The following is a 14553-nucleotide window of genomic DNA, read 5'->3' on the forward strand; positions in this document are numbered from 1 at the left end:
ACTTTTCTCCACAGATGATTTGTAACTTTTACGTCACATCTATGAAAGAAAATCACACCAAACTTCATGCATTGGAAAGAATGTTTCTTAGACATTGTAGTTATTCGTCAGTGAGGAAACGTGGGCCACTCTAGTTCGTGTTGTTGCAACAACACAAAAAAGTACTATTACAAAATACAATCAAGGGATTTCTTAATTTTAAACTTTTGAATCTGCTGTAATTAAAAAAAAACAAGTAATACTTGACATTCAATTTCAAGATAAAGAGATGCCAGTATAGAAGGTCTGGGCCATCACCGAGCACTTCGAGCCTTTCCCAGTTTCGTGCTTGGTATTTCAGAAGCAATAACAAATAGTGCATTTATGGCAGAAGTATCAGATCCAAAGACTGAATTTCTATTGCTATTAAAAATATAAAAGAAATCAGAATGCATGGACAGAAAGCGGTTCAGAAACAGAGAACAGAAGTCTGCCCGCTTTTAGTAACTGCAAAAGATGAAAACTGACTTTTAACAAGAAGTTCTTACAATCCTCTTATTGGTATTTGAAATAAAGCTTTTGAAAAATATGCTGTAAAATTTCTCAATTGTTTATTAACAAATGTTTTGCAAAACAAGATCAGGCATTCCAGGTTTTTTAAGGTGTTGACAATCTATTTTAAAGATGTATAGAAGTTGCACCGTTTGGATGAAACGTAGTTTTCAGTGTTAACCGTACAGACAACTACAAAACAGCAGAGTATCACACACAGTCTGCAAGTTTCTTTCTTTCTTCGAATTGTTTGTCTACTGCAAGTGAAAGAGCCTGAAGAAACGTTGTCATTGTAACACTGGGGGACTGAAAATAAGAGAACACTTTGTTAGACACACTACAGCAATAGGCAGACATAATATTTTATACACAAATCACACTTTGAAAGAAATATTTGACTTCCATGTTATGCAATTTTCAAAGCACTACAAAACAGAAAACTGCAGGCTTATGTTAAACCAACTGGCATAGTAAAGTCAAAGTCAAGCTATGCAAAGTCTTGAATCAATTGCTGTTACTGTGGATTGGCTTCAAAAAAAGGTTTTTAACAAACTAGTATTATTTATAAAGGGGCAGAGGGTTTTCTTTCAGCAAGAAATGATTAGAGAACCAAAATCAATGCTCTGTCACACTTAACTAAAAGTAGATTGCTGTTGGACAGGTCAATCCCACCTGTCTTCTTCAATCTCATTTTAAATTATGGGAAGCACAAAATTGTTTCACTCAACAAAGCTGCCGAAACAGCGGATTTTAGATTAAAAGGGGGTCTCAGGCCCAATCTTTTACTTCAGGCAGGGGCCAAATGTCTTCCCACCTGTCTCAAAACCAAACCAGAATGTAATGAACAGAATAAACTTACTTGAATATAAAGTGCATGTGCTAGGAACGGAAGCTTTCTCAGGACCCGGCCACTAAGACCTTCGCTTCTTCTACAGTAAAACAGAGACAAGTGCTGCTTAAATGCTAAATATCCACTTTTTAAAGAAGACCTTTCCTTTTTTTGCATTTCTTCCACAAGCTGCTCTAAACCCCCTCAGATCACAACTCAGCAGGTCACTTGCAGCGCTGCTAGCAGCAGCAGGAAGGGAACAACACCTTCAGCCTCCGGGAGGCTGCTCAGTGCAGAAGAGCAAGGAAGGGCACGGACACAGCCCAGTCCCGTTGGCCTGCCTCAGCCTGCGTCGTGCCCCTCACGCCACGGCGCCACACCTCAGGAGTCCCGGGGGTGCCCGCGCTGAAAGGGCACGGTACGGACGTGCCATACAGTCCCTCCGCACCTGGAAGGGCCTGAAAAATTTGGTTTGAAGGTGGGACCTCACAGTTACTGTTTATCTCCTCCTTCTCACCATTTCCATGCAGCTTCCTTTACCTCACCTACTCAATATACGCTTCTGTCCCCTCCAAGCACCACCCTATGCACGTAGAACCCAAACATCTATGCCTGGAAAAACTTACTTGCTTTTACTCCACACCTTGCTGGTTAAAATTACATCCTCCAGGAACAGAAGGAAAACACACTGTCCTGGTTTTCTGAAAGTTATTTTATTTTATTCCACAGGGACCAGCACTTTGGAAAAAAATATTGCTTGATACTGTGGATACAATTTTTATTGTTTCAAGAATTGTTATGCTGCCATGAAAGACTATTTGCTCTACCAGCAGACTTAGCAAACACTCCCCATTTACACTTCGCTCCTTTCCCCTTTGCTTCTGTCCGCTTCTATCTTGATGCTAAAAACTTAGTAGACTGCAAAGCATTCCAAGACACGTTCTTAGCAGAAACTAAGACCAATGCTATTTTCTCTAAACTGCATTACAATTCACAATATCCACTGAAACCTAAGCCATCTCGCTCAGCCAGCCAGCAATTTGTCAAGAGGACTTCAAAGGGCAGAGCAGAAACCAGAAGCAGGACTAAGCCAAGCCAGATCTGAGACTAAGAAACGTTGGCAAATCCTGATCGCTTCCACTTTTTGTCCCCTGAAAGGTTTTTGGACCAACCCTAACAGAAAAAAAAACTGAGATGTTTCAGAACTCTAGCACTTATGAAATTCAATTATTTTTAGACATTGTTCCACAACTCATTATGTATACATACACACACACACGTATATATATTTTTTAAATGTAGAATTTCAGAATCTTACCTTGAGATTTCTTTCAGTACAAGGCTTAACCTTGACACATTATTTTCTACGAAGCCTATCATCTCTAGCTCTCTGAGAGTCAGGAGCTGCTGCCGAGGATATATTATTTGACACTAGGAAGAAGAGTAATACACTGTTGTATGAAAACCTTAAACACATTCAAAATTAAATTCTACAGTAAGAGTGGAAATACAGAGAAGGAATGAAAATTGTGTATTTTTGTTATTTAGGAAGTATTAAAATGTCAAATTTAGTAAAATACAACATTTTACAGTCTTGCCTTCAAAACATTACCTTCATCAGTTCTTCCAAGCAAGAAAGATATATTCTAAATATTGCTGCGGTGGATGGAGGTCCGATGTATTGCTTTATGTCAGCCCTGTCTACAAAGGCCATGTCAATCTTCTCTGTAATGTTTGAAGTAGTCAGGATAACGACATTGGGATACCTTCAAGACAAAAGCAGATTTTTAGGTCATACGTATAAGAAAAATCTCCTTTTATGACTGGCAAATTGAACCCTTACGACTCAAGCCATTTCACACAAGCAGCCCCACCACACTTTTCAGCCAGCAATCACATTAACTGAGCTGAAGCTCTCGGCCAGTTATCCCCGATCTATGTCCAGTGCACAGGCTCGCTCTTTCAGCTGTTTCTCAAGCGTCCATAGTTTCTCCAACCCTATTTTAGAAGTGATATACATTAGCTATTTAGAGCCTACCGACATAGTTTCTGCTACAAAAAAAGCCAAACAACAAATTAAGGCTTGTAAATTGGAATCTTTAATCTCCAGGCTTTCCATTCCAATTCAGTAGAAAGTATATAGTTTAAGTGTCAATGTGACACATTCTAATTGTGGATGACATTAAAGTGAGCTTAAAAGAGAAGTAACATCTCCTTGCTCTAAGAAATACTGAAAGAATATTCTTAACCATAGCTATTTTGAGATGAAGCCTGTGAACTTTTATGTATGAATAAGCCACTTTGCTTTAATCAGCTGCAAGACAGAGCCTTGCAAATACTAGGGCACCTTTCTTTCCAAGAACAGAGCCAAGTATGCCCAAGAAGGGGAGGGAAGTGGCAGGAGTAAAACAAGAGATGGTACGCTGCACTAAATCCAGCAAGCAAAGTGGACCAAGCATCATTAGCGATTGCTTCTAAGCCGTGTGTTGTGCAAGTCTGCTTTACATTGACATCCAGAAGCTGTAAGTCATGAATGAATTCTTCACTGATCTTACGTTTGTCTCCAAAGCAGACATCGTGACGATCTGTCCTGAATCTCCCCTTAGCTTTAAAACAAGTATTCCATCTGTAGATTTGATTGTTCACTCAATTACACGCAAAATAATGTTGGATTACTCCTAGTTCTTTCCACATTTAGCACAATTAACAAAGAATAGTTCACTAACCAATTTGGTTTAGTATTCCTAGCAGGAATTAAGATTTAGCAGGAATCCTGAAATTGTCAATTACCTTTTGCTGTTGCAATAATATGAGTTTACCTTTTAATCTGATCTATTTGTGTCAGTACAGCATTCACCACACGAATAGCATCTGAAGGCTCTGTGCCTGCTTTGAAGGCACTGCGGGCTGCTGTGAGGCTTTCTACCTACAAAACAAACAAACAAAAATAACAACAACAACAAAATCAAAATCACTAAACACCAAAAAAACCCCACAAAAGACTGCACATTTAGAGTGCTGGCAGCAAGGAAATAACCCAGACCATACACCTTCAGATCTTGTGTCTGCTATGTAATCTTCAAAATCTTTTGTCAAGTCGGAATTTACCAGGAGAGGGAAAGGAACGTCAAGGAAGCAAACTGTAGTGAGTGAAATTCTTGTTTAGACAGCAGAAGAGAGGCTGATTTGTAATTAAATTTTGTGGGTGGGGGACACCCCCCCCCCCCCCCCCCCCCGAATAATGAATACACTGAATTTAGAATGAGCTTCCCTATAGGAACTCCAGTATAACAAAGCTAATAAGATACATACTTAGTAAGTGCTTATATATGCAAGTCTGAAGAGAATCTAGACAATTAACTGAACCATAATAATGCTTTTTAGAGCTTTACAACGTACATTATAGCACAATTAATACAAATCTAGGCTACTCTGAATTTTAAAACAATGCTCCACTTGTAAACACACAGCAAGGGAAGCTCCACCAAGAAAGGTTTCGCTTCCTTTTCAGCTGGAACTTGCCTGCTAAGTCACACTGTGTTCCTCCCAAACCTCTCAAATCTGCAGTAGTCAAGATTAAAATTCACTCTTCTGCACAAAGTTATGGAACTTACAAAAAAGCACAAAATGCTTTTATTGTTCTTTATGAATGAGCATTATCACAGCTCTGTCACACCAATTTACTTTCTGCCGAATTTTATGCACATCAATGCTATTAGAATCATACCTCATCAATCAGCACAAATACAAGAGCATCTCTGTCATCAATTAACTCTTGAATCTTCTGGAACATCTTGGTTACAAGCTTGCCGCTCTAGAAAGACACCACATGCATATGTTTGACTGTTTCCTTAGCACACAACTTTCTAAGCTGTACCACATTCAAAGACGGAAATACTTGGTTTCTGAAATAACTTTCTAATATAGCTTCTATTTAAGTGTTCTCAGACACATTAATTATTCTGTGTAACTTTTGGTGCACACAGTTATTTTACGAAACAAGCTCAACAGTGTCATTTTCTAAAACACAAAGTCTACTTAATTATCTACATCAATACATACCTCAGAAAACCATTTAGAGAAAAGACTATGGCTGTTTATCTCAATTAACTGTCCATACCTATACCTAAAGTATGAAGGAAAAAAGAGGTATCAACTCTATTGTAAATAAAAGTCAGCGATATCATTAACTTCCCTAAGTCTCACTCCCTCCATTTCAGCCCTGGAATTCTGTGAATCAGTACTTTAAATTACTTACTTTTCAAAACATAATACCTGATTTGTGTTTAATTGTCATTTCCAGAAACATGACTCACTGGAATTCTTTATATTAAATTGCTATCAGAATTCCTTCATCAGAACAGGTGCTGTTCAAATACAGTTTAAGTAACAGTTACCATGCTAATGGCCTCATTCTTCTCTTTGTGTAAGATCTATTTCAGTATATCAAGAACACAAATAAAAGCATGAAGCTCATCTACTTAGCTTAGAATATCCTTAAGACAAAATATCTCAACCATAAATTATATAGCCCACGTTTATCATAAATTCAGCTTGGGCTAGAGTCAGTCAGTCCAGTGATTACCCATTATTTGTGTTACACCAAGTATTTTGTATAACACTTCTTTTATATCAATGTGTTAAGCTGCTGTGAAGTTTAAGGCTAACTCTTGTTACTTGTCTGATATACAGACCGACCTCTGCAGACCGCAGCATTCAGACAATCCAGGTACAAAACAAACCGGTCACAAAATCACTACCTATGAAAAACAGGCTTTCTTGAACATGAAGATGCAAATAGCAGGCTCGATACTCTGTGATCTTTTGTCCTTTGATATTCATTGAAGTTCAGTGTGAACACAAACAAATCACTGTATCGGCACTGGAATTCATTCTACATACTTGGGCACAAATAATTACGCATGCTAAAAGGCATTAAAATATCCTAATCGGTCTCTATTAGATCAATTTTATTGCCAGGCAGGTGCACTATAAAAGAACTATGAACACTAACACTTGGCACCAGTTACTTGATATTGAATAGTAATTATCTTTGGGCTACTGAAAAAGAATAATTAACAGTAGTAAACTAAAGTGAAAAAATTCCGAAAATCATCACCTGTACAACAGCCGAATTGTCAGCTTCTGAGCCAGCGCTTTGCAGAGCGAGGTTTTACCAGTTCCAGGAGGGCCTGGTTTGAAACCAAATGCATACATTACACAGAATCTGCATCAGACTGTTAGTGACAGGTAACAGCTTTTCAACTACTGTATTTCATTACAGCACTAATTGCAGAATAAAAACCCAGCAGACAACAATTGTGCACACCAGGATATTTTGAGAAGGCTGCTTTCTCCACTACAGTCCCAGAGCGGAGCTTGGAATTTATATAATTTGCAATGACTAGTACAGGTAGTGTAATAGTTTCTATGCAGGCACCATAAGGTCAAAATACTCAACAGCCACAGAAGCAGAGTGATTCACCCTAGCAGGACTTGTGCTTATTCTCAAAAATCAGTGGTATGCTTAAACTTGCATCTTCCTGAAACACACTCTTCTAACATGCAACACAGAAACACCCCATGCCCGGTTCGATCAGCTGCCCACTTTCCCAGAAATCTCTGCCTTGGGGCAACTTAGGACATGCGCTCTGGGATAAACCTTCTGGATCTGGCTTGACACCCCATGGAAGAGCCACACAGGTTTTCTCCAAACAGACAAGCACAAGCATCGTTAAACAGAGTATGGGCACACAGAAGTTGATGTGTGGGTGCTCAACAACCCGTTAACACCAACCAGATGACAGCACTTTCATTCAAAGCCAGTACTGCCATTATTGTGTACGTGTAGTCTGCACTACAACAGCTGTATATTTCCCAGTATTAACTTCTTTGTGATCACACTCATGAGCTCATTTCTAAAATTAAATATATCTGTCACAGATGTATTGTTAACAGTCTGAAATAGTTCTCCGAACAAAAACATCCTGCAGCTTCTAAACTGATAAATAGTGATAATTTAAGGACAATCAACACTCCAAACAAACATTTCTACTACGATCTTTCATGTTTGAATACCAGTCTTGATGACAAAACTGTAATTAATCAATAGCAAGCTGCATTTTGCAAGAAGATGGATTCATCTGATGTTAATCTCATTATGGTATAAATCTCCACAGGAAGCTAGGACTGACTGAAGAGTACGGCTTCGCTGAAACTAAAAACCAAATTAGCAAAGGTACCGCCTACATGCCTGGCAACAGAATACACAGTGTTAATAACAACACACAGATGAATTTCGCAATTTCCCCAAAAGTTTTTTTATAAAGCCATATCTAACAAATTTCTTAATACTGCAACAGAACTGTAACTAATACATGGCTCCTAATGTCCTCAGGATCTGCATTATTTTTGCACTTTATACCAAAAAAGCAATAATATCCCTTAAAATTAAAAAAAAAGACACCTATTGTCACTGCATTATAAATTTTAGAATTTAAATTCCTGAAAAACATAGTGCATCTGAACATTGATTTGATTCTGACATTACATTTCATCTAGATTTGTATTAGAGAGAAACTACTTCTCAGCTGCTTTTGGATAGCCTCATTTCACTACACAGAAGCGCAATACAGGCTTTTCCAGAAGGCCGGTATAAACAGATGGCCAACAAATCTACTTGGTTTAAGACAGGTAATATTTACCATGCAGCAAAACAACTCTGTTCCACGATATCAGGTTGCTGTCAACATTTTTGTCAGAAAACAGCAATGTGGTTGTCACATAATCAAGTAACTAATTGAAGAGGAGAAAGAGAGACAGACAAATTAGAGACATATCAGCAAATACAATCACAAAGAAAAGCAATCTCCTAGTTATGTCTATTGTGTAAAAATGTCTTAAAAAAAAGAATTGGGCTCATGTCTTTTAGCCAGAGGCAAATTTTCTTTGTGCAAAGGTGGGAAATCCGTTTCCTTCCCGCCCTAAGGAAAAAGAAGAGCAGGTACTGGGCACAAATGGAGTTCTAGAACTTTTATAAAATCAATTGCTTTAAGGAAGTGAAATTATTTCCATTTTCCACCGTCCCACTTGCAGAGTGTCTTTAAGACACGAGCTGCCCAAGCACAGAGAGTCAAAGACTCAACGCCAGGTCCTGTTTAGAAGTTGTACAGCAATACACTTGTTCTGCTCGTTGTAGTCAACCCACCAAACAAAGCAGTTCCTGTCACATCTCAGCTCCTTTCTACTGGAGCACTTGTATCAGCTGCTGGAAGGAATCTGTAGACTGGTTATCCTTCCAAACAAGAGAAGTTGTGTGTAATTCCCCAAATGCTTGATTCTAAAAATAATGCTACTTCATTTTAGAATTAGCTACAAACAGGAAGTGGAGAACTCTTCCAACAAAATGAATACGAAGCTCAGGTGTGAATCTAGCCTGATTTTCACCTACAATAACAAGTGATACCATATTTTCTGTTGCTGTTATCTGTAACATGCTTTTGATCCATTTGTGTCAATACAACATTATTCCTGCAATATTCAACACAACAGTATTCCTGCATTATCTCATGCCCAAGAAGGAGCAATTATGCAACAGCAAAAAACCTGACCTTCATCCAGCATGTTTTTCAACATTATCTTGACGTTGTACTATTTTGAAAATTCACAGCAACCGTTTCAGCATCTGTAGAATCCGACTGTACCCAGGCAGTTCCACGGATTAAAGAATGAACATTCATCAAAGTTACTTTTACAGAAGTTAAGTTCTACTTTTAGTCATTAAAAGCTACTGGTTCTTTCTACAAACATACACTTACAGTCCACAGTGATCAACCTGCTGTTATTCAGTACATCGGTAAGTCTAGTAAATAGTCTTGCCATTTCACAGATGATTTGGAAAGCAGCTCCATTAACTAGACAAGCATCGATGTGTTAATTGATGCTTACCGTATAAATGAAGAAATGCAATCACTGGAATGTTTTGCTTTATTATAGATGGTTATAAAGACTCAGGTGAGAATACTGTATCTATGGTATTATAAACAAGTTAATGAATTAGTTGTTTGTGTCCAAAATCTTCAGGTAAAAGTTGGGGGTTTTTTAACAAGCACGATAAACATCGTAATGAGTGCTGTCATCAGAGCAATTGAATCGCTGGTGGTTTCACTTACACCACAATTACCAAATTCCCGTTCACAGTACCGCAGGTCTGCCAGCCCTGGCAGTTATGATGAACACGCTGCATCTTCAAACCAGAAAACGACCCCACGGAACGGTTTTGTTTCTTCTGAGGGTCCTACCAGCGTTAGGTGGGAGCGCTCTCCCTCCAGTCAAATCACCCACTGTGCATTTGTAGGAACAGCAACAGTCCTGGCTGACGGCACTACTAAACCACGAACTGTCTAGCTGCTGCAGCAACAGTCAGACTGCCATTCCCTTCCCCCCAGCCTGCACCCACCACTTCTGTTACGTGACCATTCGCTATGGTCACAGTGGATCAATTAGTGGGACAAAACCAGGCGGAAATTAGCCCATGACACAATAAGTTGAACACTTTTAGTGATTTAGCTTCTTCAGTTAGTACACTGCCAGGTAACAAGAGTGCCAGCAGGGGGGAAGCACTGCAAGTACAGCTGATAGCAACACACTTCTCTTTTAGCGAGAGTAAGCCACCAAAATTGCCTTATTAAAAAAAAAAAAAACAAAAAACAAAAAACAAAAAACAAATAACCCACACCCAAGACACAACAGACCTTTTGGGACCTTCACAATGGAGAAAGAGAGAACTGATTTCACAGAATGCTGTGTATATTTTTTCTAAGCCTCTTTGAAGTTATTTTTTCCACCAATTTTCTTCTTCCCTTCTAGAAAAACATGCAATTAATGAGCCTTAAAAACAAGGTGCAGTATTTTAATAAAGTGAATTTCTACTCTGTTCTACATTGTTTTCTTCACGCAGGCCAATATGTCTAAAGCAAAAGAGAAAATCTCCTGAGAAGTTCCAAGTTGCCACCAGAACACCACCTCCAGCTGTTAAACTTCTAATTTCTGCAAAATAAGCCAACGCATACGAAGAAATTCTCTATAATTTGTGGCATGAGCATCACTGAACCCAGTTTCACAGGGAAACAGACTTTTTTCACAGCTGATTTCAGAGAAGTACGTATCGATACACATCCGAGAGATGTTTAATCTCAAAACATCAGCTCTGCCTTCTTTCGTTAACTGTATGTCAGAAGTATGTAACTATCAAAATTATATAGAGATTTTAACAATATAAAGCTTTGGAAAATGGCTAAGACTCTACTACCTTTCAAAATACAGAAGTGTAATAAGCAGACATCAGAATTCTTCCTTGAGCTGGTGATTTCCAAATAACTTCTCCATGGGATGCAGCAAACTTCAAACAGGCTACATTTCAACTCTTACTTCCCCTCAAGCAATTTTAATTGTTAATAATTTTCAACTTACGTGTGATTTTACTTCAGTGTCATATACAAGACTTTCCCAAAGGCCATGGAATTCAGCTGCAAAAGCAATGTATTACATACCTGTTCAGGATAAATCAATCTGGGAACTTGTAATCTACTATCACAGCACAAAGCAGTTTTCAAATTTTTCTCAACTAAAATTAAGGATTAAGAACAGATTTACGAGAGCAATTAAAACACCTGGGAAAAAACCCATGTGAGTTCTTTTTCTCAAAATGCAAAGAGTACTTTCTAACAGATACATTCAGCGGTCTCACAACTCCTTTTTCCTCAAATAACTGAGGAGAAATTAACCTTCTTGATTTCTTAACATGACAGGAAATATATCATTCTTTCCACCCTCAGTAGGGGATGGACCTACATTTCCCCAAGATAGAGCTATGAAAAGTTGGGGTAGAAGGAGAGTTCTAAGCCCAATTTTATCATTCAGCTTTTTTTTCTACATCGAATGCAGAGGACCAAAAAAAACCATGTAGCTGAATAACGCATAAAAAATTAAAGTCAGGGTATCAATATTGCATTTCTAGCAGTTAGTTTCTAGCTTTCAGCAAAGAAAAGCAAAAAGACTGAGCCATTATAAACCACGATAATATGGGAATAATGTCCAAGTATCAGACTGAATTCTTCCCAAAGAGAAACGTAATGGATGGTTAGGCTTTTCACAGCACGGGAAGAGCACGAATTGTCTCAAAATCTCTGTCTCCTTGAGCTTAAGCTCACACCTGCACTTCTCCTTCTAGGAGCAGAATCCAACCTCCCCAAGCCCAAGGTAGGAACAGGCAGGCCACTCTCTACTGCGGCGCAAAGCCTTCCTCTTCTTTTCAGAAGACACTCTGAGGACACTAAATCTTTTTAGTTAGTTTGTTTGCTCCAAATATAAGAGCAGCACTGTCTTGGGGGCTGGAAGCCAGCAGTGGGCTCTGGAAAATGAATGTCTAAACTGATGAGTTTCTTTTGGCTCTCCAAATAAAAATTTGGAATGCAGCTTGTAGAGTTAAAAATTTGCATGCTTCTGATTATGACTATACACTTTATTCCACAAGACCAGTTACTTCCACCCACCCACAAGTATTACAGATATAAATGACATGTCGTGGAATCATACGTAGTAGTTCAGTCAAAGCCATAAAGAAGAAGGTCCAAACATATTGGTTCCATCGACAACAGACAAAGTTAAACAATATACACAAATAATTCCTTTAACACGTAACCCTATAAACACTTTTAGCCTTTTCAAGATTTTCTTTCATCGCAATTGCTCTAGACCTTCCAGAAATATCACATGGGTACCTGCCGGTAGCACCCAGTGGTTGGCTGCAACGATATCCTCGTTCTCCTCTTCCAGGTTTTCAGAGCTTGGTCCTTCTTCATTCAGATGAAAAATATGAAGAGAAAGACTGCTTTTGCTCAAGTCAATAGGCTAGGATGGACATAAAAAGACTTTTAATACACGGTATTTCTTATTCAAAGCTCATTACAACATAAGAAAGTTACAGTTCTCAGCTTGCATTCAGCTTTGAAGGCTACTACTTCTGTTTCAGACCTTACTAAGGGGTGTAGGCCCAAAACCATACCCGCCTTCTCCTGGTTGTACCAGTCGGCCTAAGAAAAGATGTTGCATAGCCCTACAGACCTCCCCTCGCCCAGGTCCTGAGGCTATCAGAGTGTACCTACAGCGAGTTCATATGCGTACGAACGGAGCTGTACATCCTTGACCGCGAATACCTGTCTGTCTTTCAGTTTCAGCTCCGTATCCACAATCGACACAGACTGCACATTGCTGTTAAGGAAACCATCATCAAACTCTGTCCACTTGTAATCTCCAAACACAATGTTATGTCTGTTCAACAGCTTTAAGACACTCATCCTGACATCTTCCTTCTTGGCCGCACTAACAAGAAACAAACAGCATTATTTATGGCATTGATATTTGTGAAGAAGTATGAACTAATATCAGAGCGTTTTATTTCATACAGTAAGCCTACATGGAAAACAGATTCCATCTCACAAAAAAACCCAAACCAACCAAACAAAAAAAAACCCAACAAAAATACTCAACCCACCCAAAACCCCCAAAACAAACCACCCCCCAGAAAAACAAGCCACACAAAAACACTCAAACCCCACTCAACCCCACCATAACGTTCTGCAGAAAAAAAAAAAACAAAAACAAACAAAACTATCAAATTCAGTTTGTTTGCAAAAGCAACAAGTTTGATACTTGTTTTTAATTTGTGCGTTAAAAGACATAAGCCAAAGAACACTATTTGCTCCTTTCCCAGTCGTGTCAGGGGACATGGAATGACACAGATAGAAGATTTCAAGAATGGACATCAGTTATGCAATCTGACTGCGTTTCACCAGGAAAACCAGAAAAACTCACAGCCAAGTTACTAGACTGAACTTGGTACACTTAGCTTGGAAGCTCCGTTACGCTTCCATGCCTGAGGACAGCCGATAGCTCAGGGTGGAGACATGCTATACGCAGAATTCCAGTAGAAGAGATAAAAAAACTACAGGAAAAGAAATAACATTTTATGATTTCGAAGGCTTTAACTTAATTTTGCAATTTCAGCGAAGCATTCCCAGCGTGAATTCCCGGTTCCTTGTCTTTTCAGTCTGACAAAAAAAGCTGACGAAAAGAGAGCAGCCGATATTTTACACCTTGACTTTGGCAACACCTTGGACACACTGCCTTATAGTATCTAGACAGCCAAAGTGGTAAGATAAGGGCTGGATAAACGGACAACAAGGTGGCTCGACTGTCCAGCCCAAAGGGTTGTGATTAGCAGTACAAAGACTAAGCAGAGCTGCCAGTAAGTTGGCTGGGGAAAGGTGAGGTGGTGCTGTCAATATTGCGACCAACACTGGTTTTACGTCCCCATTTACGCCCTGGACAACGGGATGGAAAGAACTGCAGCACGTTTACGGGTAACACCAGAGCAGGGAGCACTAGTCAGCGTACTAGAGAGCAGGGCTGCCGTTCAGAGGGACCTCTGCAGGTGGGAGACATGATTTGACAGGAACCTCTTGAAGTTCAACACAGCAAACAGCGAAATCCTGTCTCCCACCTACTGCCCAGGCAGCAACACGGACTAGAGGCCGACGGGGTGAAAAGCAGCTTTGCAGAAAAGGGACACTGGTGGACAAGCTGGCAGCAGGGTGGCCCTGCTACCAGCACAGCCAACCTTACTGTGGGCTGCGCGGATAAGATCGCAAGCGTTGGGCAAAGCGGTTCTTTCTGCCCGCCGGCTGTTCGTAAGGCCGCACCTGCAGCACCGTGTGTCGCGCTGGGCTCTGCTGGACAAGGGACACCGACATACGGGAGCGAGCCCAGAACGTGGCCACCGACTTGACCACGCAATGCACAAGCAGCTGCAAGAAACGGGTTTGTTTGACCTCGGGAAGAAGCAGCTGCGTGGGAGCACGGGAGAGCGCAGAGAGGGCAGGGCGGAGCGCGAAAGGCAACAGGCAGCAGAGTTCGGATCGGAGAGACCTGTTCGACTTCTGGTGAACCTCCACGTGTATCTGAACGCCGTCACACACGCTCGGGAGGGCTTGCTTCAGATCCCCGGCGGCTTCGTCCATCCTCCTCGCCCCTGGCGGGAAAGCGACACCGGGGAGGAGCGGGCTTCCAGCGGCCCCGCGGCAGCCGCCGCGCCCGGCGGGCGCCGGCCCTTCCCTCCCTCACGAGATGGCGGT

The 14553-nt window shown here is 40.3% G+C and overlaps 1 protein-coding gene across 1 annotated transcript; it reads right to left on the minus strand.

The window, feature by feature from the left end:
- Positions 1-741: 741 nt before the first annotated feature.
- TRIP13 (thyroid hormone receptor interactor 13) lies at positions 742-14439 on the minus strand. Its single transcript, XM_009955394.2, has 13 exons — positions 14348-14439; positions 12577-12742; positions 12142-12271; positions 10832-10887; positions 8065-8155; positions 6480-6552; positions 5423-5486; positions 5088-5174; positions 4180-4286; positions 2973-3126; positions 2679-2791; positions 1391-1460; positions 742-837 (listed from the first exon to the last, which is right to left on the minus strand). Exons 1-13 carry the CDS (start codon positions 14437-14439, stop codon positions 742-744), a joined length of 1299 nt encoding a protein of 432 aa, XP_009953696.1.
- Between the last annotated feature and the right edge of the window lie 114 nt (positions 14440-14553).

This window comes from Leptosomus discolor, chromosome 13 (genome assembly GCF_034619465.1).
Source record: "Leptosomus discolor isolate bLepDis1 chromosome 13, bLepDis1.hap2, whole genome shotgun sequence".
In the NCBI taxonomy this organism is placed as follows: domain Eukaryota; kingdom Metazoa; phylum Chordata; class Aves; order Leptosomiformes; family Leptosomidae; genus Leptosomus; species Leptosomus discolor.